At 48.3% G+C, this 24,295-nt stretch overlaps 1 protein-coding gene across 1 annotated transcript in view; it reads right to left on the bottom strand.

Moving 5' to 3' along the window:
* The window catches only part of RYR3 (ryanodine receptor 3), a 541,796-nt gene that overhangs the window by 175,922 nt on the left and 341,579 nt on the right, over positions 1-24,295 (bottom strand). Inside the window, exons 28-36 of the mRNA XM_034661206.1 lie at positions 23,304-23,512; positions 21,521-21,696; positions 20,571-20,607; positions 18,890-19,053; positions 15,932-16,097; positions 9,483-9,569; positions 8,848-9,074; positions 6,591-7,386; positions 3,873-4,073 (exon numbers count right to left, since the gene is read on the bottom strand). Coding sequence (XP_034517097.1) covers positions 3,873-4,073; positions 6,591-7,386; positions 8,848-9,074; positions 9,483-9,569; positions 15,932-16,097; positions 18,890-19,053; positions 20,571-20,607; positions 21,521-21,696; positions 23,304-23,512 — 2,063 coding nt within the window. The remainder of the gene's footprint in view (positions 1-3,872; positions 4,074-6,590; positions 7,387-8,847; positions 9,075-9,482; positions 9,570-15,931; positions 16,098-18,889; positions 19,054-20,570; positions 20,608-21,520; positions 21,697-23,303; positions 23,513-24,295) is intronic.

The raw sequence follows: 24,295 nt of genomic DNA, 5'->3' as shown, positions 1-24,295 counted from the left end.
ATATATTTCCTGGGTTTTAGTGAGCTTTTAACTTTATAGGACTTTTTTATTGACATGTACGTTTTAACGTGTAAACTATCATCTTTTCCTTTATAGTTTTTCTCAGGGATTCTTTTTTTTTTTTTGTTAAAGATTTTGTTTGTTTATTCGTCAGACAGAGAGAGAACACAAGCAGGAGGAGCAACAGGCAGAGAGAGAGAGAAGCAGGCTCCCTGCTGAGCAAGGAGCCTGATGCGTGACTCGACCCCAGGACCCTGGAATCATGCCCTGAGCTGAAGGCAGATGCTTAACCGACTGAGCCACCCAGGCACCCCTGTCTCAAGGATTCTTAACTATTTTTATGCCATGGACCATTCTGATGGTCTGTTGAAACCCTGATTATTTCTCATATTATTATTTTGAATACATACCATAAAATATAGAAAATTACATAGAGAAACAGTTATACTGAAATCTAGTTATCAAGACCATAAAAAAGAAACCTGTGGTATAGGAACATATGTGCTTGTTTATTAACTCATTAGACAAAAAGATCTAGTGGCAGGTCTCATTTCCACTAGTGATGAATGCAAATGGTATTTCAAAGTATGACAACCACTATAATAATACAACATGAAAAAAACCAGGCAATTTCTGTTAATGGAAAAGTCACGTATTTGCTTTGCTGCCTACATCAATAATTAAAGAAATGCTATCAGAGATTAATGACAAGTTGGTGAAAATGAAGTCATTCATTTCCTGCTCAGATCTGGGAATGTCTCAATTCTTTCCAAAGACCCATGACCCCAAGTCAGTGAATATCTGGGGGACAGAAGCAAAGCTAGAGGAGATGTTGTCCATTTCGCTGCCTCAGGCAGGGTAACCCGAATACCAGGCAAAGGCATTTTCTCCTTCTGTTTAGGATTTCTAGGTTAAAAAACTTCACAATCTCTTTTATTAAACCATGAAAAACCATATTTAATGTTGTTAGGAAGATCCTTATTTTTTTTTAAGATTTTATCTACTTATTTGACAGAGAGAGAGAGACAGCCAGAGAGAGAGGGAACACAGGCAGGGGGAGTGGAAGAGGAAGAAGCAGGCTCCCAGTGGAGGAGCCTGATGTGGGGCTCGATCCCAGGACGCCGGGATCACGCCCTGAGCCGAAGGCAGATGCTTAACGACTGAGCCACCCAGGTGCCCCCCCCTTATTTCTTATTTAAAGCTACTACTGCAAACAATTTTTTGGAAGTAGGTAGAAGTACTGTTTTTAATAAAATAATATCCATAAAACAGGTTAGTAATTTTTGTGGTTGTTCCATGGTGTTAAAACATGGTAATTATATCAACATATATTGATAGGTTGTTTATTAAATAAAAATAAGATTTGAAGATCTAGCTTGGGAGTCAAAAATTAATTTCTTTGCTTAAAGATCATTCCTTAGGTAGAACACTTGGGAACCTGGGGCCCACCAGCCTGCAGGCCAGAAAACCAAATGGGGAGTGAGCTGAATTTTCTGCTCCATACTGCATACACTTTAATGATGCCCTTTTTAAAGTCAAAGGCTTTCTGACTATGCCTGGCTAATTTGCCAACAGCCACTGAACTGATCTTAGTTTTGCCTACTTTTGTCCTTGGTAACAACCCCCAAGTATAGGTTTTTTTCATCTCTCTATACTACATAAATATAAGCCTGAAAACCTTCATTTTCACCTCAAAGGTTACAGAAGGATGAGAGAATCATATCATGGTTTTAAAATTCTAATACTTATGCATCCATCTTCCAAGTGATTTTGCATTGCCATCCCCTGAAATTGCTCTAAATTCTCCTTTGTTGATATTCAATTCTGAATTATTTAGAGAGCTCTGCTAGTAGGTTCCTTCTAGAAATGAATACGGTGGGACAGCTGAATTTGATAGCAATTAGTGTCCCTTCTTTCATTTCTTTCCTAGACCAGCAGCATCAGTGTCACCTGGATACTTGCTAAAAGTATAAATTCTTGGGCCTTACATTAGAGCTACTGAATTAGAAGCCCGGGGGGGCGCGGGGGCGGGGGGAGGAATCAGCAATCTGTTTTATTAAGTCTTTCTGGGGATTCTAAGGTCGGCTCAAGAGTCATTGGTATAACACATTTAGGGAAGAATTTCTCAAGTTACAAATGTCTGAAACAAATCTGAAATGATGGTCCATTGGATTACTGGGAAGGCTAAAGGAGGAAGTGCTGGTAGGCCCTGGGGACAGCAGAGGAGAAGGTAAGGAGGCAGCAGGGCAGAGGAGAGGTGGAGCCAGCATGGCACTTCCAGGAGCCAGGATCGTAAGCTATGTCCACGAGGACAGTGTTAGACGGACAACATATCCTAGCTGGGTTAAGCAGATGTCTCAGGAAACAGACATATACTCTACTCACTGGTAGAAGTGAGTCACGGGCAGAGGGTCATAGAACATGGCATGAGGCAAATGCAGACACCCCCAACACGGAAGCTCATGACAGCACGTACAGAACATTTACTGTAGGTCAGGTATCCCGCTAAGCAATCTAAACGTATTATCTCATGGGACCCTCACAAGAAGGAAGGGAGGGAGATACAAACACCCTTGTTTTGCAGCTGAAAATACTGAGACGTCGGAAGGCAACTGCCCAAGACCACACAGGCAGTGACGGGGAAGCCAGAACAGGACCACGGACCACCTTGTTCTTCCTTCCCATTACTCACAAAACCAGTCAGCATTTGCCCAACAAAACGGGAAATGTTCACACACACCTGTTGCCAGTCTAAAGGCAGCCTGACAACATCTGTAAAGCCTTCAAGAGTAATTCAGGCTCACTGCACCTGGCTCAGCGCTCAGCGTGATGCGAATTACCTCCTCCCGTCCGCTGAAAGGGCTTTCTCATTCTGCCTCCAGCAAAGAGATGAGAAGCTCTGCCTACTTTTTTCAAGGCCAGTATCATTCAAGTGAATCTTTTAAAAACCAAGAGATGTGGTTCATTTATAAGCCAATATAAATATCTAGTTGTACCATTATACCAAATGGTGGTAATTATACTGACGACAATTTATGGCTAGGCTGCTTATTCAATATAGATAAGATCCAAAGATCTGGTTTCAGAGACCGAAAACAAATTTCTTCACTGAAAGATCTTCTGCTTGGAACACTGAGGGCACTGGGGCCAAGCAGTCTGCAGGATATATGGGAACAGCTAAGCAGTGGGACAAATGCAAACTACTGTTCCACCAGCTGTCCTGTCCTGTCCTCTGCAAGCTTCTCACAAGGACTCTCCGTCTCTTCAAAGCAGCCTTCCCAACTGGGCAAGGCTGACCACAAGGTGGGGGTACTGACTGAAGACAACACCTCACAGAAGGGACCTCACTTGCCCAGCCCTGTTCTTCTAGCTTCCGGGGGCTGGGAGGCTTTATGAGGGTCATGGTCATGGGGCAAGGGGTGTAGGACACTTAGATGAGGAAGACTGCACCTCCACTCTCATCCATTGGGAAGGGTTGACCATGGTCTGATCTGACAGACAGTAGTCACTTCTGCAGGACTGGACAGACATTTGTCTAATGGTGGATCCCTGCTGCTATGAAAGCTGGATCCTGACAGTGATGTGGTCTTTGACTCAGTGATAGGGAACAGGTGCAAGTGAGCAAGGGAGGGGAGGACGCCATGCCCACGTGCAGTTTGGGATGGGTTTTCTTCCCCATCTAAGATAATTGGCAGATATTCCTCATTGCCATTAGCATAAGACCAGGCCTGTCCCCTGGCATTGTGCTGGGTCATTTAATCACCCACAGCTCTCATGGCCGCCCCAGGCACATAAATGGTTCATGTGCCCTGCTCCGTGAGGTTCAAGTTCTTCCAGAGGAATGGCACGAAGGCTCAGGAAGAGGTTCTTACCTGCTCCTGTGGGGGGGAGCGGAACTCCCTGGTCTTCCGGGCAGTCAGCGCTGCGGACATGTTCAAGGCCTGCATGAGCTCATTGTAGCGGAACTTCTGATTTGCCTGGAGTTTGGAGACATAAATGTCGCCAAATGCGACAATGGCTTCCACTCGATGCTGCAGCTCACAGTCACAGAGATAGCTGAGGAGCTCACACATCTGCAACACAAGAGTATATTTATGCTAATTTAACAATACTTGGTATACATTGGTGAAGCAGCTGGCATCCCCATTTTACAGAGGGTAACACTGAGACTTAGGCACTCTAAGTGACTTGCCCCGGGTCACACAGTAACCATAGAGCCATCACTTGAATCCAAGTCAGCCTGAATCCAGACACCAGCTCTTTATCCTAAGGCCTGGCGAAAAACAGGAAAATGAGTTCACCAAAGACAGAATAAATCAGCCTGTGGAGAGGGAGAACGCATTTCTAAGAGAGTTCTTCCATGGCTCTCATCTCTATGCAGAAACCACCACTGAATTGCACAGGTGAGTTCTGGATCCTTCCTGACATCTTCTGGCTCTGGATGATGGGTACTATAGACTTCTGATTCCCCTCTCCATCTTTCTTTTTGTTCGTTGGCACTGTTTTTCTGGCATTAGTTCTTTCGGTCTGTTACTGTTACTAATCTTATCACTATTTGAACCTTTACTAATAAGAAGCACAACAGCCACAACTCAGTGAGCACGATTTGCCAGACTCCGTGCTGGGCACTTGCTATACTCCCATCTTTAAACCTCAGTGTGTTCCAGATGTTTTTATTAAAGCAGAAGTTCTATTAACCCATCTCCACTTCACCTTTCCCATGACTAACAGACAGTCTCCAGGCCGTCTGGGCACAGACCACAGAGCCCCTGATGCAGGTGTGCTCTTAGGCAGCACGACAGTCTCTGGCTTATCTGCACAGGTCTGCCTCTGAGCACATGCCCATCACATTTGTGATGACAGTGACAACATTTAATTAGAAGGAACGTGTGCCGGTGAAATGGGACAACCAAGGTGAAAGACTAGGGAACATCTGTGAAAGGCAAGTTTTCTTTCTTTTTTTTTTTTTTTAGATTTATTTTAGAGAAAAGGGGGGACGTGTGGGGGGGAGGGGGAGAGGGAGAGAGAAATTCAAGCAGACTCTGTGCTGAGCGCAGAGCCCGACGCAGGGCTCGATCTCACAACCCTGAGATCCCAGCCAGAGCTGAAACCAAGAGTTGGACGCTTAACTGAGTGCACCACTCAGGCACCCCAAGGCAAGTTGTTTTAAAAAAAAATAGTAAAAGTTGGGTGTGAGTTAGACAACTACAAAAAACTGGGGGGAAATCATTAGTTTCTAGAAGTAGTCTGTGCTTGGGTTGCTTTCCAATTAGCTCTAAATCCACGGTCTCTTAGAGACCCCCCAACAGGCCATGGTGCACATCAAACTGTGTGTGACAGGTGTCACTGACACAAAAGGGAGGCCTCTACACGCCAGTCAGGGACTCACATTCAAGAAGAGGTCTTGGCTCCCCAGCAGAAGAGCACACTTGTATGTCTTAATAAAATTGTTGAAGGTATTGTGTAAAATTTGTTATGCTTCTCTGTATGCATGTTTGGATTGACCACCTGCCAATCCCATCACACTGGGTAAGAGAGTGTCATTTGGAGATTATTATGTTTCATGATAAAATAATTTCATACTGTGTTTTATAATGATAAAGTTGAATATTATGTTTTATTATATCATCATCCGTATTTTACAAATTGGAAATCTAAGGCCTTGGTAGGCTACTGACTTGGCGAGCATACAGAGCTGCTAAGTGGCTAGGGATGCCCGAGCCAGCCTGGCTCTGTGGTACGGTCTATTCTGCTCTGTTCACTTTCATTTCTCTTTTCTCAGTGCCCAGAAGACAAAAGCTATCATCTTGAGTGCATCACCAATGCCAGCTTACACCTGGTAAGACTACGTTAGGACATGCTGAGGTTTCCCAGGGGATGACGAGGGGTTAGCTTTGGGTGATCATGACTCTTCCTTAGCTCAGAAGGCCGTTGACCTGAATGCCAGGGCAACAGGTCTCCATAGGCTCGGTGATCAGAACATGGCAACAAACGAGAGCAGGTGATAAGTGTGGCCGCCCTATGAGCCAGTTCCTCCGGTCTGTTCCAGAGCCAAAGGCTCCTCCCCCTTTCCAGACAGATCTCACCAAGGAGCCATTTAGTCCCAAAAGTAAGAAGTGAGATCAGGGTCAATCCATCACTAGTTCCATAAAAACAATTCTAAAGCACATGGGACGCTTGGGTGACACAGCTGGTTGGCTGTCTTGAGTCTTGGTTTTGGCTCAGCTTGTGATCTCAGGGTTCTGAGATCGAGCCCCATGTCAGACTCCATGCTTAGTGTGGAGTCTGCTTGGGTTTCTCTTTCCCTCTTCCTCTGCCCCTCCCCCCTACACTCGCTTGCACTCTCTCTCAAATAAACAAATACATCTTAAAAATAAAGCACATGGCTTATTGGTAAAGGTTAGTATTTTTCTTTTGACCTAGGGAGTATATTTCATGTCAGAAACAAGCATGACCAACGAATGCTCTCTTAGCGTCTCTGCTACACCCCGGGTTGAGGCTGGTGCCCTGAGCCCCAGCCTCCCCTCCAGGCTGCACTGTCACCCTCCGCAGCTCTTTTTAAGGGCAGGAACCTGGCTGCACTGAGTTACCTGCAGCTTGACGGACTCTGGCAGTCGGGTCTGCAACAAGCCTTTGACTGGAGCCTCCTTGCTGGCCTTTCTCCCAGCCTCCACTGCCTTCTCCCCCACCTGGGTCACTTCCTTCTTCTCGGCTCCGTCCTCTGTCTCCGCACTGTGCTCCCCAAACACAGAGGGGTCGATCAGGAGGAGGATCTGCCGGACGTCGTCATCATCAAACACCCCCATGACCAGCAGGGTCCCGATGAGTTTCAGCACGGGCACAAACTGGAACTCCACAGACCCGCCCACAGGGTCCCGGATGTGAGCCCCGCTGTGCTGCACGGCCTCCGTCAGCATGCTCAGTGCCTTCGTCTTGAGAATCTCCAAGGGGATCTCAGGGCTCTGCTTCTGGTGCTCCTCGCCGGTCACCACAAAGCAAGGGGTGGAGAACCTGAACCCTGGCTTGAGGCACGTTCTCGGGCCCACCCCTGGCAGCCCGTGCCTCTTGGTCTCGTCTGGGTACAGGCGGATCTTCCTGGTGCTGCTGGTGATGGGAATGATGTACTCGTTCTTCATCAGTAACTTCCTCTCCTTAGCGCTGGCCAGGTGGACGCTGATGAGCAGGTCATAGAAACCAGAGCGGAGGAGGCCAGGGAGGTACTGGTTGTCGATGGCATAGAAGAGCTGGGAGAGGTCCACGTGGCCGCACAGGGCGTAGGCCACCCGGCTGTTTCCCAGGGCGCACACGGCACTGTAGAGTCGTAGAGTGTGGTAATGGAACTGCATCAGGTCCTCCTGCTCACAGAGCTCCAGGACATCCACACACCTGCGGGGGGATGAGCAATGAGCCACTCCACGGGGAGAAATATGCCCGAGTTCAGTGGGGTGCTTCTCTTTGAATCCCCAGAGATTGCACCCAACTCAACGAGGGCAGAGGGGACAGAAGGATGAAAGAGCCTCTACCCCACTTTCCCTCGCACGTCATCATTCCTCTCTCAGTTCTGGTCCATAACCCAGTTCCTGATAATCCTCTTTCTCTAACTACAAGAGTCTGGAGAGTCTGAAAGACTTAAAGACCTGGTTTCCCAAATATGAAAGTCCTCCTTATTAAGGGAAACCTCCCAACGGGAAAACTGCAAACCTTCAGGTGTGTAATAGAGGTGACTTGGTCCTCTTATTTGTAGGTATAAGGGGGACGTCTGCTTTCTGATATAAGAGCTCCTTAGAAGATGGAGTTGAAGCCCTCTGTCCATCTGTCACCTACATCATCTGTACCGTCTCCAATCTACCATCATCCATGGGGCTTTCCTTCCTCTGACAACAAACACACGTGCATTCTTGTCCAGAGAGAAAACACTTTCCCACCTGAGTTCAGGGGGCATAATCAATTCACTTTCTCCTTCCTTCCTGACCTGAGAAGCCTATTTAGAAGTCTGTGTGTGGCTCCCTCATCTGTGGGGGCCCACAGTCTCTGCCCTGCTTAGATTTTCTGTTTTGTCTTGCTCCACATCATGGATCTCAGCCTCCTCTGCAATTGACTTACTTGGCTGGACCCCTGTCTTTTCCTGCTCCTCCCCTCGGCTAGTCTGCCTTGCACAGTCCATGACCCAGCCCAATACTTAAATGGCTGCCATGCACGTGTCAAATCCTTCCACCCCCCATTACTTTGTTTTTCGTCCAACGGATCAAGGGGTGATAATATGTTAACAATAGAATTTATTTAATTCTTACTACATACAGAAACTCGACTGGATTTTACCTACACAATTTCATTTGTTTCTCCCAGCAGTCCTTTGGGTGGTCATTTATTTTACCGTATCATGAGGAAGCGGAGGTAAGTTACATGAGTAAGTTACCCAAGGCCCAAGGCCACAAGGCCAGAAAGTGAGACTGCTAGGATTGAACAGAGGCCATAATCCAAGAGTACCCCTTAACCAGAGGAGCCCAGGAGCCCATTCTTGCTTCTCTAAGCAAGCTGCCATGCCTCATTTTCCCCATTCTTGTCATTAATAACATAGATTTCAGGGTCACATTGGAGTTTTTAACTAAAGGGATGGAAATGTTCCTGACTGCAGGCACTCAGGCTACGGTGAAGGCTTGTGGCAGGCATATTGCAGCGAGTATCCTGCTATGTCTAAGTGAAGAATGAAAGTGAGAAGCGGAGACAGAAACTGAAGTTTCTGGGAAGTCAACGGACTGAGCAGAGCCCTTGGCCATGAGGATGCTGCTCCTTCCCTTTCCTTGCCGCCTGCCAGGTCTGCCCCTCCTCTGGGGGCCCCTCCACTACCTGTTCTCCTCGGGGATGTGGAGGGCCATCATCTGCAGGGGCTCCAGGCACTGCACCACCCAGCCATGGCGCTCGCTCACCCGCTCCGTCTCCACCTTCAGGAAGCTGCTGGGCATGCGGCTCCAGAGCACGGGCTGGATGGTCTGGACATCCAGCCGAGGTGGACACTGCGGAACTGGGTTCTTCTCTTCACTCTTAAATATGGCCGCCGACAGGGGCATCGCGTTCTGGGGCAAGGCGGAAAGGCGTTGAGAGGGAAACACGTGTGCAACACAGGTGCGCAGTTGCTGGATAACACAGCCTGGCCCGCGATCACCAGTATGGTTAGTATAAACTACAGAGAGACAAATGAATCCTGAGACCTCTAAGGCTTTACCAGCCTAATTCAGACTTTGCATAATGGGTTATGTTAGCATTAATTAATTCTTCCAGCACCCAGCGGAAGTGGGAGAAAGGAAAATGAGAACCTACCTTCTGTCATAAGAATTTCATGGGCAAGTATAGGGGCCTAGTGAGGGGGCCGGGGAAGTGGTGTATGAGAGGGGATTCCCCTGTTTTCTGAGGCCTAGGATTCCCCCTCATGGTCAACGCTGCTTCTTTTATCAGAGCCTTTGGATAAGGGGGTAGGTCAATACCTTCAGCTTCCCAAGTTCAAACTGAAACAAGGAAGTGCTCGTGGGCTGCAGGAAGACTGCTGGAAACACTTTGGTATTGGGCTCCACCTGGAAACAAAAACACATCGGGAGGTTTGCTCAGAACTATAAAATCACAGATGGCTAAGTCATGGGGGGTTTTAATCAACACCCCCATTCTAACCTTAGCTGACAGAGGACAGCTAGCTGGTGGGTCATTCTCCACTGCTCAGAAATTCTGAGAATGGTGCCTATTGGTAGCGATTGTTACTGCCCCCCACCTTATTCACCCTCTCTACTTGGGGCCGAATCATCTCCCATTCTTTCATTTTCTCTGTTAACTGCAGCCAACAGCTTTCTCCAGCGTTCAGGGGGAGAGTCACATGCAGGGAGCTACTAACATGGCCCCAAAGGCAATGGCTGCTATAGGTCAGGGAACAATGCGATGTCCTGGCTCTTCGCAGAGCCTGGAGACACCTGGCATGCAGGGAACACCACCATTCATCACTCCTGCCCACAGAAGGTGATCATGGAGGGTGGCGCAAGGACTTCAGTGTTATTTCTGAAGGCAAAGGGATGTTGATCAAGCAAGCCCAAGGGGCGTCTTACGGCCGGGCTTCTCGACCTCAGCACTGCTGACAGTTTTGGCTGTGTAACTCTTTGTGCAGGGGCTGTCCTGTGTGTTGTAGGTTATTTCCCACCATCCCTGGCCTCTACCCAGAAGATGTCAGTAGGACTCGCCACCCCCACCACAGTTCACACAGCTAAAAAAAGTCTCTGAAGATTGCCAAATGTCCCGTAGAGGGAAAAATGCCCCTGGTTGAGAACTGCTGGTTTATAGGCAGGTGTTTCCCTGGAATAACATAAGAATCTGTTTCCAGAGCCTGTCTCCTTTTCTTAAAACCTCCCTGTTTTACTTGGTTCCTCTGGACTTCTCTCCACCTCCTTCTCACTCTTTATGATTCTAGTTCTTAGGTTACATAGCATGGGATTCACTGACTGTCTTCTAGCTGCCACTAAGGTGAAGAGTGTGGATTTATTTATGACAGCAGGGACTCCATTTATCACTTGCCCACTTTGAGGTTTTTTAAGCAGACTAGGAAGACCATGGAAGGAAAAAAAAGGGATTTTAATTCTACCAGCCAAAGTCCTTTGCCTTTAAGTAAATAGAGACATTAGGAAATTCTTACAGTTAGGGAATGGTATCATGGACATACCCTAAGTTGGCCCCCAGTGAGTCACTCTCTTGTACAATCCCCTCCCCTAGAACCTGTGTCATGTTTCTAGAAAATAGAATATGGCAAAGGTATAGAGATTGTTACTCTCTTGGTTTGGCTATATTATATAAGACTGTGTCTCAGCCGACTAGAGAGAAAGCTCTCCACCTGGCTTTGGAGAAGGAAGCTACCCTGTTGTAACAGAGCCTGTGAAAGGCCACGTGAGGGAAATTTCAGTGGGTATCATGGGACTGAGGGTGCCCCTGGGTGCAGCCATCAAGAAATGGAGCCTCAAACCTACAAACACAAGTAACTGAATTCTGCCAGCAACCACATGAGTTCAGAACAGGACCCCGAGCTGTGGAAAAGAATGCAGCCTGGCTGACACCTTGATTGCAGCCTTGTGAAACGGAGTGGAGGGCCCAGCTGAGGCCCCCCCACCCCCCGCTCCAGACCCATGGAAACTGTGAGACCATAAGGGTATGCTGTTGTGTCATTATGTCAGTGGTCATTCGTTATGCAGTAATAGAAAACGAATACAGAGGGTCCTTTTTGTCACAGTATTTGGTTACAGGCTTCCTTTTAATAATGAATTTCTTCGATGCATTTAGACATAAGATTTATAAAAGAACACGCTTTTTATGGCTGTAAGAGACTTACACGACTACGTGGTCTAGGGCTATCACTTGCTCATGATGAAACGGGTCATCAGACTGGTTAAACCAGACTTGCGCCCAGCACACAGTGATCCCATCCCAGGACGCGGCAGGGGCTCACATGCTAGGTATAAACACTTGGTTTATGCCTAATGCTTCAGGTACCCATTGACGATACTAACGGATAAATACGCGTAAAACCAAAAGGTGGGGATGGAGCTGCTGGAATTGCCTGGCCATGTGTGGAATAAGCTTTGTAAAGGACATTTAATGAATAGTGATTTAGTGCCTACTATATGTCTGCTTTGTGCCAGACCCTGAGTTTGCAGCCAGGAGAGACACAAATAGGAAATTTTCATTTGATACCTCCCTGGGCTGCCCCCAGATTTCTCAGATATTTGATATGTGACATCTAGAACAACTTGTGCCGCTCAAGTCACTGTAAGCTTCAGGGAGCAGAGCTCTGGTGGCTGGGACACTTCATGTGGACCAGCAAGAAGCCCACAAATCTGAGCTCATGGGGCAGTTACATGCTTTAAGCCCAAAGGTTTTCTACACTGAATGAAGTCACACTAGTACTGGGACCTAGACGCTGAAGAGGGTGGTATGTTTTCTGGTCCCTTAGGACTGGTCCCTGCAAACTTCCTCAAACTCCCCTGTGAAAAGGAGGAGCTTTGAAAGCATTTAGGATGCCCTGGGATGGGTTTATGTCTACCATGCAGACTGTACTCCCACCATGATGAACAACAGAACTTTACGCTCAACCACTCAAAAAAGAACACACAAGTGTGGGCTCACGATGGGTGTAGAGGAGGATAAAAATGGCAACCTGGGGTGTGACAGCAGAATCCTAGAAGGTCTTCTTGACCCCTGGGGTTATTCCTGTGATTGCATATGGTACGTGGCAAAAGGGATTCTGTAGATGGAAGTAAGGCTACTAACCAGTTGAACTTAAAATGGAGAGATTAACCCTGTGGACCTAATCTAATCACATGAACGCTTAAAAAGCAGATGTTTTGGGTGCCTGGGTGGTTCAGTTGGTTAAGCGTCTGCCATCCACTCAGGTCATGACCCTAGGGTCCTGGGATCGAGTCCCACATCAGGCTCCCTGCTCAGTGGGGAGTCTGCTTCTCCTTCTCCCTCAGACCCTCCTCCCGCTCGTGCTCACACACTCTCTCTGTCTCTCCCTCAAATAAATAAAATCTTAAAAAAAAAAAAAGGTGTTTTCTCTTGTTGGGGGCCGAAGGCAAAGTTGGGGAGATTGAAGCATGAGAAGAGTAGGACCCACTCTCGTTGGCTCTGAAGATCGAAGGGGCCACTTGAGAAGGAATACGGGGACCTCTGGGAGCAGAGAGGTGAGGAAAGAGAAGGAAGAGGGCAGGCAAGGGAAAACGGACCTCAAACCGCAGCCTACAACCACACTGGATCCTGACAGCAACCTGAATGATCTTGGTGTGCATTCCTCCTAGAGCCTCCGGAGAGAGGCATCTTGGCCCTGCAGATGCCTTGATTTTGGCCTGCCGAGAGCCTGAGCAGAGAACCCAAACTTCCAGGACTGTGAAATAATAGATGTATTGGTTTAAAGCTGTGAATTTTGTGGTAACTTGTTAAGCAAGTAAGAGACGATAACAGTGGTCTCCCAGCCAAGCTGGCCAGTTTGGCAACAAATACTTTGCAAGCACGTCCTGGGTGCCACGTCCCATTTCAGGCACAGGGACGGCAACAGACTGGAGAGCTGGCCTCTGCCCTTAAGGAGCTGACGTTCTGGATGGGGAGCCTCTGCTGTTATGTGACCAGCCCAGATCGGAGGCTGCTGGGAGGTGCCATGGTTTTTCCTCTTGTATTCAAGGTACGTGTTTCTCACTGGCTGACCTCTCGTGTCCTGGCAATAACAGACATTCTGTTTCTGATTATGTGTGAGAGTCAGGGCATAGGCACTGGCCTGAGCTGAAAGCTAACCCCCCTCGTCAATCTGAGTCTTGCAGCTGGCTCTGCTCTCAGAGCAGTGTGGCTGGGGTGGCGATAACCCAGGAGCAGCTCCTGAACATACATTTCATCTCTCATTCCTCCCTGATTACGTAAAGTGCGACAGGAGAAGGTTTCCAATTGCATAGCAGTTATTTAATGGGGCGGGGGGTGGGGGGGCGGCAGTCTAGAGACGCCATCTGAGAGAACCCTCCTCTCGTTATTTTGGTTACTGGTCCTTTGTGAACAGAAAGCCAGTGTGTAAATATTGCTGCCCTGCGCCTCTTGAGATAATTGAAAAGTGGAAATGGCCACAGCTGCAGAGTCACCATCATCCCACTGCCAGGGGAGCAGATGCGCGGCTGGACACGGCAGTGTCTCGCCTAGAATGACAAGGGGGCTGGCCGGCTGTGAGCCTCCTCCTGAGGGCTCCCGGGGCTGAGCCCTGGCACCCTCCCGCTCACCACCACGGTGCCCCGGGGCGGGGTGCAGGGCTGGGGCCACGAGCAGGGACAGCAGGATGGGTACGCATGCCGCGGAGGAAGGCCTCTTAGGGCGGCGGGTGCCAGCTCGCAGCTCCCAGAAGACAAGGGACCAGCCCCGCATCACCCAGGAACCACGGTGAAAGCCCAATACACACGGCCACGGGGTCCTGCTCTCTGTTGCAACATTTCCTCAACGGCACTAGCTCTGGCAGGCGAGTCTCTCCAGCTGCCAAGGCCCGGGCCTCTTTCTTTATTTACTTAGGGACCTCAGAAGCCCGGCTAGCCTTCAGAGTTATTAGAGGCTTCAGGGCTCTCTGCAGCTCGGGGAGGACCCTTCAGTCAAACTCATTTCAAAAGTTAATGGGAAAAAGCTAATGGATTCTGAAGGACAGCAGTGATGTATATAAGCATTTTCTCAGGGGCTTGGGGGTGAGGGGGTGGAATCACGAGAAAGTACCAGAAGGCTAATACTTTACTTTCTGCCTGGAAGCCTGGTTTTGCAAAGGCCTCTTGCTGGGTGTGGCCGGCTGGGCCCCAGGGGCTGGAGCAGCCTGCTGTGTGGTGTGGATGGTTGTACTTTTTCCCTAGGAGGATGAAGAGGGGCTGGAGAGGAGGCAGCTGCCCCCATGCTGGCATGCTGTCCCCAGAACCCAGGAAGGGTTTGGTCCCTCTGTTCTTGGTCACCAAACAATTCAGATTTGGGGCGGCTACTTTACCTCTCCCCTCTAGAGGCCATCTCTCCAACCACAGGCCAGACAAAGGGTTGTCAAGAGGCTTTTCAGCTGGAGGCTGGACCATGGGGCTGACTTAGAATCTGGGGTTTTACCCATTTACACAACAGTGGGGTGCTTTTTATCTGGTGTAGTTAGCTAAGCTGCCTTAAACACTGTGTGTCACTGTTCTGGTCAGAAACCTTCAGGAGCTCCTCAATTCCTGTCAATACCTCCGTATCTTTCCAGATGAATTTCTCAGCGCTCACCATAGAGGCCCCCTACTAGGCTGGTCGTTGTTCCTCAAATACACCTTGTGCTGCTCTATCTCCGTGAAGGTATCTCCTGCACCATTCTTCAACCTTTCTATACCTCCCCTCGCTCTCACAGAAGAATTTTTTTTTTTTTGCTTCAATAATCAAGGTTTCTCTGTAATGAACATTTCCCTGACCACTCTTGATAGAGGTGAGTTCTTCCTTCTCTGAACTCGGATGACACTCTCCATATACCTACCCTGGGAGTATCGAGAAAGTTGAACATAGAAATTTAAAGAAATTAAATTTAATTTAGCCTTTTCCAGATATGCTTTGTAGAACTCCAGACTTACAGAAAACTACTATTGTTAAAGGAAAAAAAAAGTTTCTAGGTTAAGTATCATGAGAAATGCTTGGTTAGAAAGAAGGGTTTCTCTCTAAAGTGTTTTTTAAAGTTGCCCTGCACTAACGTCCATTGCCAACATCAGAAAGAGGATATAATACGTGGCATTTCCCAAGTTTACCTGGCTATCAAGGCTGAAAATCCTGCTTCAAAGAGTAAAGCTTTTGTGGTTAACGATGGGTAAGCCTGCATGTGTGCAATTGATGGTTTTCCCGAGCAGTTCTATTAGAGCTCACAGTCAATGAAACACATCATTTATACAAATGCGTTTTTAAAGGATCCTGTAAGGAATTCATAAGGATGAGAATGACCCTTTTGCAAAAGGGATACACCCTGGCACATTAGTCCTTTTTTGTGAGTCTGTATTTTGAGCATAGAAGTTTCTTAAAGCAAGGAGTTCTCTGCTCACATTTTGGACTCTGCGTCTTGTATAGTGCAGGCAACATGAAAGCTGCACAAGGAATGTTCATGGAATAAATGAATCACCTATTAGATACCATCACCAAAGAAAAGCCTTCTTATCTTCTAGAAAGACGACCAGGCTATCTGATCAACCAGCAAATAATGATACCTTTCCCCCATTTCCTTTGCGTAAGAATGAAGTCATTTTGGTCCTGTTTCTTTTCCTGGATGGCTTGTGAACGTTGGGGGCTCATGATCCCCACATGCTGTGGCGGAGACGCTGAATACGGAGAGTGAGGGGTAGAGCCATACACACGCCGGCTGGGGATGCTGCTGGCTCCGACCCAGAGCCACCCTTACCTGGTAGCAGGTGCCGAGTTCTCGCCCATTGGCCGAGAAGGACAACATGCCCATGGCCAGATCCACCAGGCAGCCGATCTCCAGGTCCACGTTGCTCCGACTTGATCTTTGGGAGGTGGCCACAATATCCCCGCCCCAGACCATGTAGCAGTTGCTGCGTTTCACACTAGAAGCCAGAGAGAGGAAAAGCACAGAATCTGGACTGGGACGGTGTGCGGTCAAGGCTCAGGAACGAAATGCCCCAGAAACCTTCCAATGAAGCTTTCCAGTCAGTCCCCAGTAACTTTTTTTCTTAAATACATTCATTCAGCTTCAACCCAATTTTCTCAGACATGACCACTCAATTTAGGGATGTGGCAATCTATCAGGATACTTTGGTCCAAAGAGCATACTGTTCTGCTAACTGTCTCCTGGATCCTTTTTGAATGAGATCGTGGGGATGGTAGTGCTGCCACCTCAGGACAGGAAATGGGGGTACAGAGAGGGCGGCCACCACAGGCTGTTTTACACAGGGATTTGGTATAAAAGGCAGGAACAAAAATCCACAAGGTCAGGGAAAAAGGCTGTAACATATTTGAAAACTGAGGCCCACAATCCTTAGGACGGCAGGCCTGGGCACATCGCAAAGTAGGTCACAAGTGGTCTCTGAGGCCCACCTACCTCCCTGACAGATACAGCCTGGCCCTCCCCCTGGAGTTCTGCTCCCTGCACTCTTCAGTAACTACCAACTTGGGGTGCCTTTCTCAGCTGGCTGTCTACCTCCTCCCCCACAGTGTAAACTCCATCATAGGCATTTATATTTAAAAGCCAAGAGTAATAGCTAAAAAGACACGGAGGCTCCAAAGTCTGATTCCTCAACTGAAAGACTGAAAATCCTGCGTGGACTTTGGAGAAGTGGCACAGCGGCAGGGGTGATTCTCAGAGCCCGTCACCATGACTGTGGGCAAGAGACAGACAATTCGGTCTTCTCCTAAGCCCAGTCCTGGTGCACAACACTTGAGGAACCAGCTGTTTGAAATACCATACAAATACTTTTTCTCAGGCACACAAGAGAGCGACTGTATACCTGATGCCCTAATGTAGCCCCTTTCGACACCCTAAGGCCAATCGGATCTGACCTTGGAAAGTCAAAGGTTTGATCGGAATTCTCCGAGGGTCTTTCCGGCTCTAGAAGCATACAATTTCCCCGAGACTGGAAATTCCCTTTGTGAGCATCTGTTCACCTCCTCTCCTATCTTCTCTCCTTTGGGGCAGCAGTGGGCTGGTTTCTCAGTGTGAATGCCCCTCAGGCAAGACTGGGGCATGATGCCCCTTCCAAAGAGTGCCAGTCATTGCTAGATTTCCATAAAGGTTAAACCGGAGCCACCCTATTCCTGCCTTTCAGTGATGAGAGTACTAAGTCCACTGAAGCCTACTACAGAATTCCACTCCTACTGTATCGAAGCTGTGGGAATGGGAAGTGCCACACTTTGGTCATATTTTAAAGGACCCAAATTTGAAATGCCTCCAAACTGAAAATCGATCCTGTATTTACTTCTTATTATGCAAGACAAAGAACTAAGAATACTAAGTACCTACCACCTCCCGGGTCTTGTTCTAGATGCTAACTTGTTGGTTCTCAAAATAAATGTGGTCACTGAGGCTGAGATAAATCATGTAATGTCTGGTGTGGCAGAGCCAGCAAACTCGAGCAATAAACCCAGTTGGGATGGACACGGCTGCCTTCTGCTTTGGCTAAAGAGCAAAGTCTTCTGACTGCTTTCGCACGCTTCCTTCCCAGCCCAACAAGACGTTGGATGTTGTTTATCGCATCTCTTCTGGGTCTTGCAGCGGGATAGACATTCAGTGGTGGTAATAAGAGTAATGTTTATTCAGTGTCTGGGTCAAGGCACTGTTGTAGGCATTTTTCTATGTATTATCTCATTTAACCCTAATATCACTCTATGAGACTCGAACTATCATCCCCATGTTATAGATGAGTAAACTGAGGCCCAGGGAGGCTAGGTGGTCCAAAGTCCCACCTCTAGTAAGTTCTGGAACCCAGTTTTAAACCCAGGCAGTCTGCTTCCAGAGTCTGCTCTTCGCCACCTTCCCACCGCGGTCCTGCACAAGACAGCGATGCTCAGTGAGCTCTCTGGCCACCAGTCTTTGAAAAGCCAGGAGCACTGAAGGAACACCAGCTACAAAACGTTCCTGACTTTGTAGGGATAAAGGTCAGCTTGAGAAACAACTTATTACACCACCAAACATGTCTGTTTGGGAAAGACTCTATTAAGTCTCACTTGGGTGGACACAAGGCCTGGTCTCCTGGGTCACCTTTGGGGCACCACTGGCCAGAGATTCTTTCCCTGGTGGCATTCCCCACCCTTCCCGACTCAGCAGACCCGTGGGAGGCATGGGTACACTAAATCACACTTTCCCAAAGGTCCCTAATTTCCATCAGTGGTTATTATTCATGAGTCTGCGGTCTCTCTTTTATGCCCTTTATGTTTTCAGACCCCTTACATCTTTAAGATGAGGAGTTCGGAGTCAATCAGTTGCTATGTGATGTGGTGCATCTTTTTATTTCTTCTGAATCGACTACTTTCAGGCACCCAGGGATTTTTCTCTGGCTTGTTTTGATGTTGTCGAAATGGGGGCCTACCCAGAACTCACAGAGAAGTGTCCGAGGGGGAGCACAGACTCCCAACTGGCCATCTGCATCTCCCATCCCTGGGTCATGTTTTATACACGTGATGAAATTACTCTCGATTTTCACTAATAACACTTCTGCCACAGTACTCCCTGTTCAGAGAAGGATTTTAAGCCTGTACCTCACTTCCTTTTACATAGACACAGGGATGTGTGCCTCACTTCCTTTTTTGGGGGGTCTTGGGTGGAAGGGGAAAGAAGACAGCTGGTGGGTAGGGGGAAGTGAGGAGCCTGGTGGCTGACCCCGCCCCTTGGGAGCCCCCTTACCTTTCGTGGACCCGGCCTCTTTCATCCCCTAGAGTAACAGTCACCGTACAGTTTTTATTCAGGTCAAATTTTTCACTGTGTAAGTGATAGTCTGGCGTCACCCATCCAACCCAGACGCAGGAAGGGTCCTGTCCAGCAAAGATGCGGATTGCATAGTAGCACTGCTGGGGAGAGACCACGGAGCGGAGTGAGTGGCCCCCAGCTGGGGGGCCAGACCTGACAAAACCAATACCGGAGCCCACTTGGCCCTCTTTTCTTAAAAAGCGCACACTGCTCCAGAGCTGAGCTGAGCCCACTCCAGGCTTAGGAAGGGCTGACTAGAGAACCTGGCTTATTTTTCCCTTTCCTGGGGTGCTTTAGCACTGAGACAGTGGAGCACTTCACCTACCACCCTTCGCCCAGAGATGCTACTGATGAAAGCAGGGGGCCGCCATTCAGAATGGCCAGCACAGAACCCTCACCCGCTCCTAGGCACGGCCCTTGCCCTCAGAGATAGGACAGGGGAAGTGCAAAGCGTTTGTTGCTGTTGTTTTGAAAGTTGTGAAAAAGACGCTGCAAAAGAAAAAGCTCACATCGTGGCCAAAGGTGCCGTGCTTGGTCATCGATCGGCTCGATGGCAGCCCGTGTTGAGAACGACAGCAGTTCTCGGGGGGCATCATTCTGACCGGGGAAGGGTCCCACTATGCTAAAAAAAGCTCTGAGGTCAGGGACTGCTCCATCGCTTTATGAAACTGAGACAGCTGTTCTCAATGAGGTTACTTTTATTTGTAGTCTCTTGTAATTTGTCGATTAGGAGATAAAAGAGTCAGCCAGACAAACTGGGGCTTGACTTTTGCCACTGGCAGTTACTAATTGTGTGACTTTGGGCAGGGCATTTGACCTGGGTTTCAGGGTGCATCATACTGTCCATCTCGTGGGGCCGCTGTGGGAATGAAGTGGGAAGGGGACGCGGTGTCCCATGCACTGTGCCCTGCCCTGCACACAGGAAGTGTGTGACATGCTGTAGCAACAGTGTTATTCCTGATTGTGCTTAACCCACCACGTCGGGATTGAGGGGTAACTTTATAGAAGGGGTGACGTGCATTTCTTTTAAAGACTTTTTTTTCTTTTCTTTTCTTTATTTTTTTTTTGGTGGGGGGGGTCAGGTGCTAAAGAAGGATGAGAGAAAGAAATTAGCAAGTGTTGCTTTCTGACTATTGTCTAGCTAGAGAAACAGGACCAAATCAGCTTCCATTATCTGGACTGTTCCCTGCTCCTGCTTCTCACTTGATTGCTTTCAACATTATTCCTGGCACTGCTCGGAGAGATGGGAGAGTTGATGCATAGAAGTTTACATAAGAGAACAAACAAAAGGATTAAATGAAAGAGCCCCCCCCCCACCCCATGTTCATTTCAATCAGAAAGGCAGCGCTGGCCCCTGGCGGCCAATGGGCACAAGCACACAATGGCGCCCAATTAGGAGCTCCAGGTGGAGCTTTGGCTTTCTACTGAGTAACTGCCTTTCTTTTCTTCATTTGAGAAATGTCGGAGATGTGTTCTGGAAGCATCAAGATGGATATTAAAAGACACAGTAATTGGCAATTAAACAGGATCTCTAGGCAGATCTTTGCTGTAAGGGGCATATTACCAGGCACAACAAAGAATCAAATAATTAAAACTGTAATTGAGCACATTTACTTACTGTTGTTGTATGAGACAGTATTTCTTGCATCTGTTTCCTGGGGGGGGAGATAATCCATGTTTTAGTTATTCAGCCGTATAGAGAATTCCACAACTCTGACAGGCAATTGATCTACCTTTAATGATGAAGGCAAGTTTAGAAAACTATTTCCTATACATGAGCGATCCCAATTGGTCTTGGGACTTGGGCATTTGTAATCTGCTACTGCAAGCCAAGGCGGTGACTTCCCGCTCCTGTCTCTCAGCCTGGCTGGTAAGTCAGAGCTAGAGGGAGGCAGGAATACCCCTGAATACCCTGTCCTGTGCTTGCAGGCAGCTGAACTTGTTAAACGTTGGTAGAGAGTGAAAGTCTAGAGGAAATCCGGACAAGACAGCTCCAGAGGGGCAGACATCCATCAACGATTAGAAATAGACATTAAAGGAAAGAAAGACAGAAAGGAACATGCCCCTTATTAGGGAAGGAAGATGTCATAGTACTTATAAGTCACACGGCTGCGGGGCTGGACACTGGCCATAGTTACACAAAGACGGCAGTATTTGCTTCTAGAGGCTTTTAGTTTCACACAAAGGCAACAATAATTGCAACCTCTCATGCACTTATATTCCTTTTACTCCAGAAACACCGGATTTGTAGGCTGCAAGGACGCTGAGGAGCCAGAGGGCTCAAGAAGAGCAGAAACGTTTCCACTGGATGTGACCCTGTTTGGCTCGACTGGTCCCCTGATTACACAGCGCACCAACCCCCACGTGCATGTGTATGCACACGTGTGCAAACACACGTTCTCATTTCTTCACCTGATTGAAAGCAGAGAGAACCCTACCCACCCGTGCCCAGGCAGAGTAAGAAACAGAGGGAGAAAAAGCTGACTTTACAGCACACACGAGGTACAGCACACACGAGGTACAGCACACACGAGGAGAACCTCCGAGAGCCGGGGGCCTCGCCCTCACCTTTTCTGGAAAGCGTCACTGTCCAGACAGGGGCTGTGGCTGAAGGAGGAGTGGCACTCGACGGGCATGCTCAAGCGGCAGTAGATCATGCCGGCATTGCTGTTCTGTGTGCCGAACGTCTTGTGCGTCACCTTGAGGCATGGCGGGCTGTCCATGGTGCCATCGATCCTCACCACCTGGAAACACCATGGGTCCTACCTGACACACCTGAGGGCCTGACCTTGACCTTGGTCCTCCTTCCCTCATTGCTATTCCATGCATCATGGCTTTCTGCGAACTAACAAAGTTGTCACCAGTGATAACCAAACTGTTACTCTGTTACTTGGATCCTGTTCCACAGAAAATAACAGATCTGCCTCTGGCTAGAGAAATGAGCATTTTCAGGACACGCCCACCGAGTTTTCTGCAAGATCAAGGGTGGAGAACAGGTGTAACAGAGGGGGTGGTATTTGGAGGATGCAGCACGGCATCTGCCAAAGATGACCTTTCAGGTCAGGGGGCTAGAGGCTAAAGGGAAAATGTTTCCAAAGATTTCCCTTGTCAGTGGGCAAGAGACTAAGGAAAAAGACAGCAGAAAGCCCAAAGCTCCAGGAGAGACGTCACGGCTCCCTCGGAGGGGTCGACCCCCACCTGGCACATTTCCCAGCCTTGCCCCAGTCCGCCTGAGTGTTGAGGCACCTCTAAATACTGGGGGGATTCCCAGCGTCAGGGCACACCACTGCAAGGGACAGAGCTGGAGGAGGAAAAAGCAAGACTGGGTTTTTTAAAAGTGTGTGTTTTCTGGGGGAGGGGGCAGAGGAAGTAAGATTATACTACTAATAATTTCCTTATGGTCTAAGTATCTCCCTACATTCCAGAGACTGGTTCCTCTCCTGGGGTCTCTGAGTGTACTTACCTATTTTTGTGTGATTTATATATTTTTCTAACGGGGTCTCTGGATTCCATCAGTTTGTCAAAGGGGTTCCTGACTCTAAAAGTTTATGAGCCGTTTTTCTCAAGTGCTGATCAGTTAGAAATCATAAATAAAAGTCCCTACTATTTAAGACTGTGGGGAAAAGGAGAGTGTTAAGGGTTGGTGCTTGTTGGGTTTGCACTGGAAGGCGAGTTAAGGGAACTTACTGTCAGGTGGAAGCAAGCCACTGCATCTCATGACTCAAAGGAGCTGATCTGCCTGACTTTCCATTAGCCCCCTCCCCTACCCAAGAATAAAACCATGGTGGGCACCAGCAAACAGAGCAAGCAGACGTAGAACCAGGACCCATTGCAGGCTCCTTACAATTTCTGGCTCCTCTGAGCTCCCTCCTATAAGATGAGCGTATCATCATCAACTACTGCATGTCAGCTTAAAGTGCTGGAAGTAGTTCTGCAGAAATAAATAAGACCTAAAACACATCGTGTTATGAGCACAGAATTAGGTGTGGGACATACCATCTTGAGTACCGGTACTGAACTTTTTCAGGAAAACAACATTTAAGGTCTTTGGATACTGTACTCGTATGGCCACAGAAGTACAGAAACATCTGGAGGAAACACAGTGGCCCAAAGGCCCGGGGACCGATCTGCAAGGATGTCTCTGCACGGTGGGTGCCATTTGCGAGATGCCACTGAGCTGCCCCAAGAAACATGCCCATGATTACAGCTCTGAGGGCCAGCGAGGCAGCGGCTGGGAGGCAGCCAGGGCATGGACTTAGGTAAGCAGCTGCCTGTTGACAGGAGCATTAGCAGGAGCTCAGTGCCTTGGCCCACCTGCCCTGCCAGGGCCACCCACGGAGTGTAACATTACCTCTATATGGGGGTGATCCCTTGGCACATTGACGAACGTCGGGAGGCGCTTGCTGAACCACATCGCCACGTCGCGGTTCATGTTGACGGCAAAAGGCTCAAAGCCCTCTTGGAGTCCGCACATGGTATAAAACTTGAAGGTACTGGCATCCATCCCGAGATTCATGCGGCCGATTTGAGACAGTCCCAGAGAGCAGATGGGCACAAAGCCTGCAGAATGGTGAAGAGAGCCTGCTTCAGCCCATGGGACCATCCCAGGAAGCTGTGAGCCAGTCAGACCCTGGCTTTCTTCACAGCTCTGAGTCCAGGAGGAAAGTGGGACACAGTCCTTTGTCTGGAACACAGACTCAACAGGAGGTCACACAGAGTCTATGGCTACCATTGTGTCTTGGGAAGAGAACTGACTTTGGTTCAACATGATTTGGGGGAGAAACAATCATCCAACTGAGATCATTCTTAAGGTGTGAATACATACCAGTTGGAAAAGTAAAGCCAGTAAGAGGATAAGTAAAATTCTTTATCTATGCTTTCGTTAAAATTGACATTGGGCCCTGGGAAATTTTAAATGCTGCCAAGAACAGAACAACACAAGGACCCTAAAGAAGGACTTGGTGCAAACAGCCCCATGTCTCAGCATCCTCCCCAGTGAAATGGGTGGTCTAAGGGTTCTTCCTGTGTTGAGTCTGATTCTGAACACTGACTCTGCTGGTTTATAAAATACTGTTTACAACTGCCGTGCCCCTAGCCTGCTGTTATGGCCCCCACCCAAGCAGGAGCCGTGGGCAGTTCCTCCTTCCCCTCCTGTACTTACAGTCTCTTTCCAAGCTTATTCCTGCATCTCGTCATGTTAACAACCTGCCATGCAGAATATTTCAGAGCAGAGGTTCAAACTGTTTGCCGTTCTTGTCTGTGGGATATTTATAAATCATAATTGTGGACCTACAAATCAGCAGAGCTGGGAAAGCACTAATTATCCTGGGAGGGTGTGGGAGG

The sequence above is a fragment of the Ailuropoda melanoleuca genome, chromosome 5, assembly GCF_002007445.2.
Source record: "Ailuropoda melanoleuca isolate Jingjing chromosome 5, ASM200744v2, whole genome shotgun sequence".
Taxonomy (NCBI): domain Eukaryota; kingdom Metazoa; phylum Chordata; class Mammalia; order Carnivora; family Ursidae; genus Ailuropoda; species Ailuropoda melanoleuca.
This window is presented reverse-complemented; position numbering and strand designations above follow the sequence as displayed.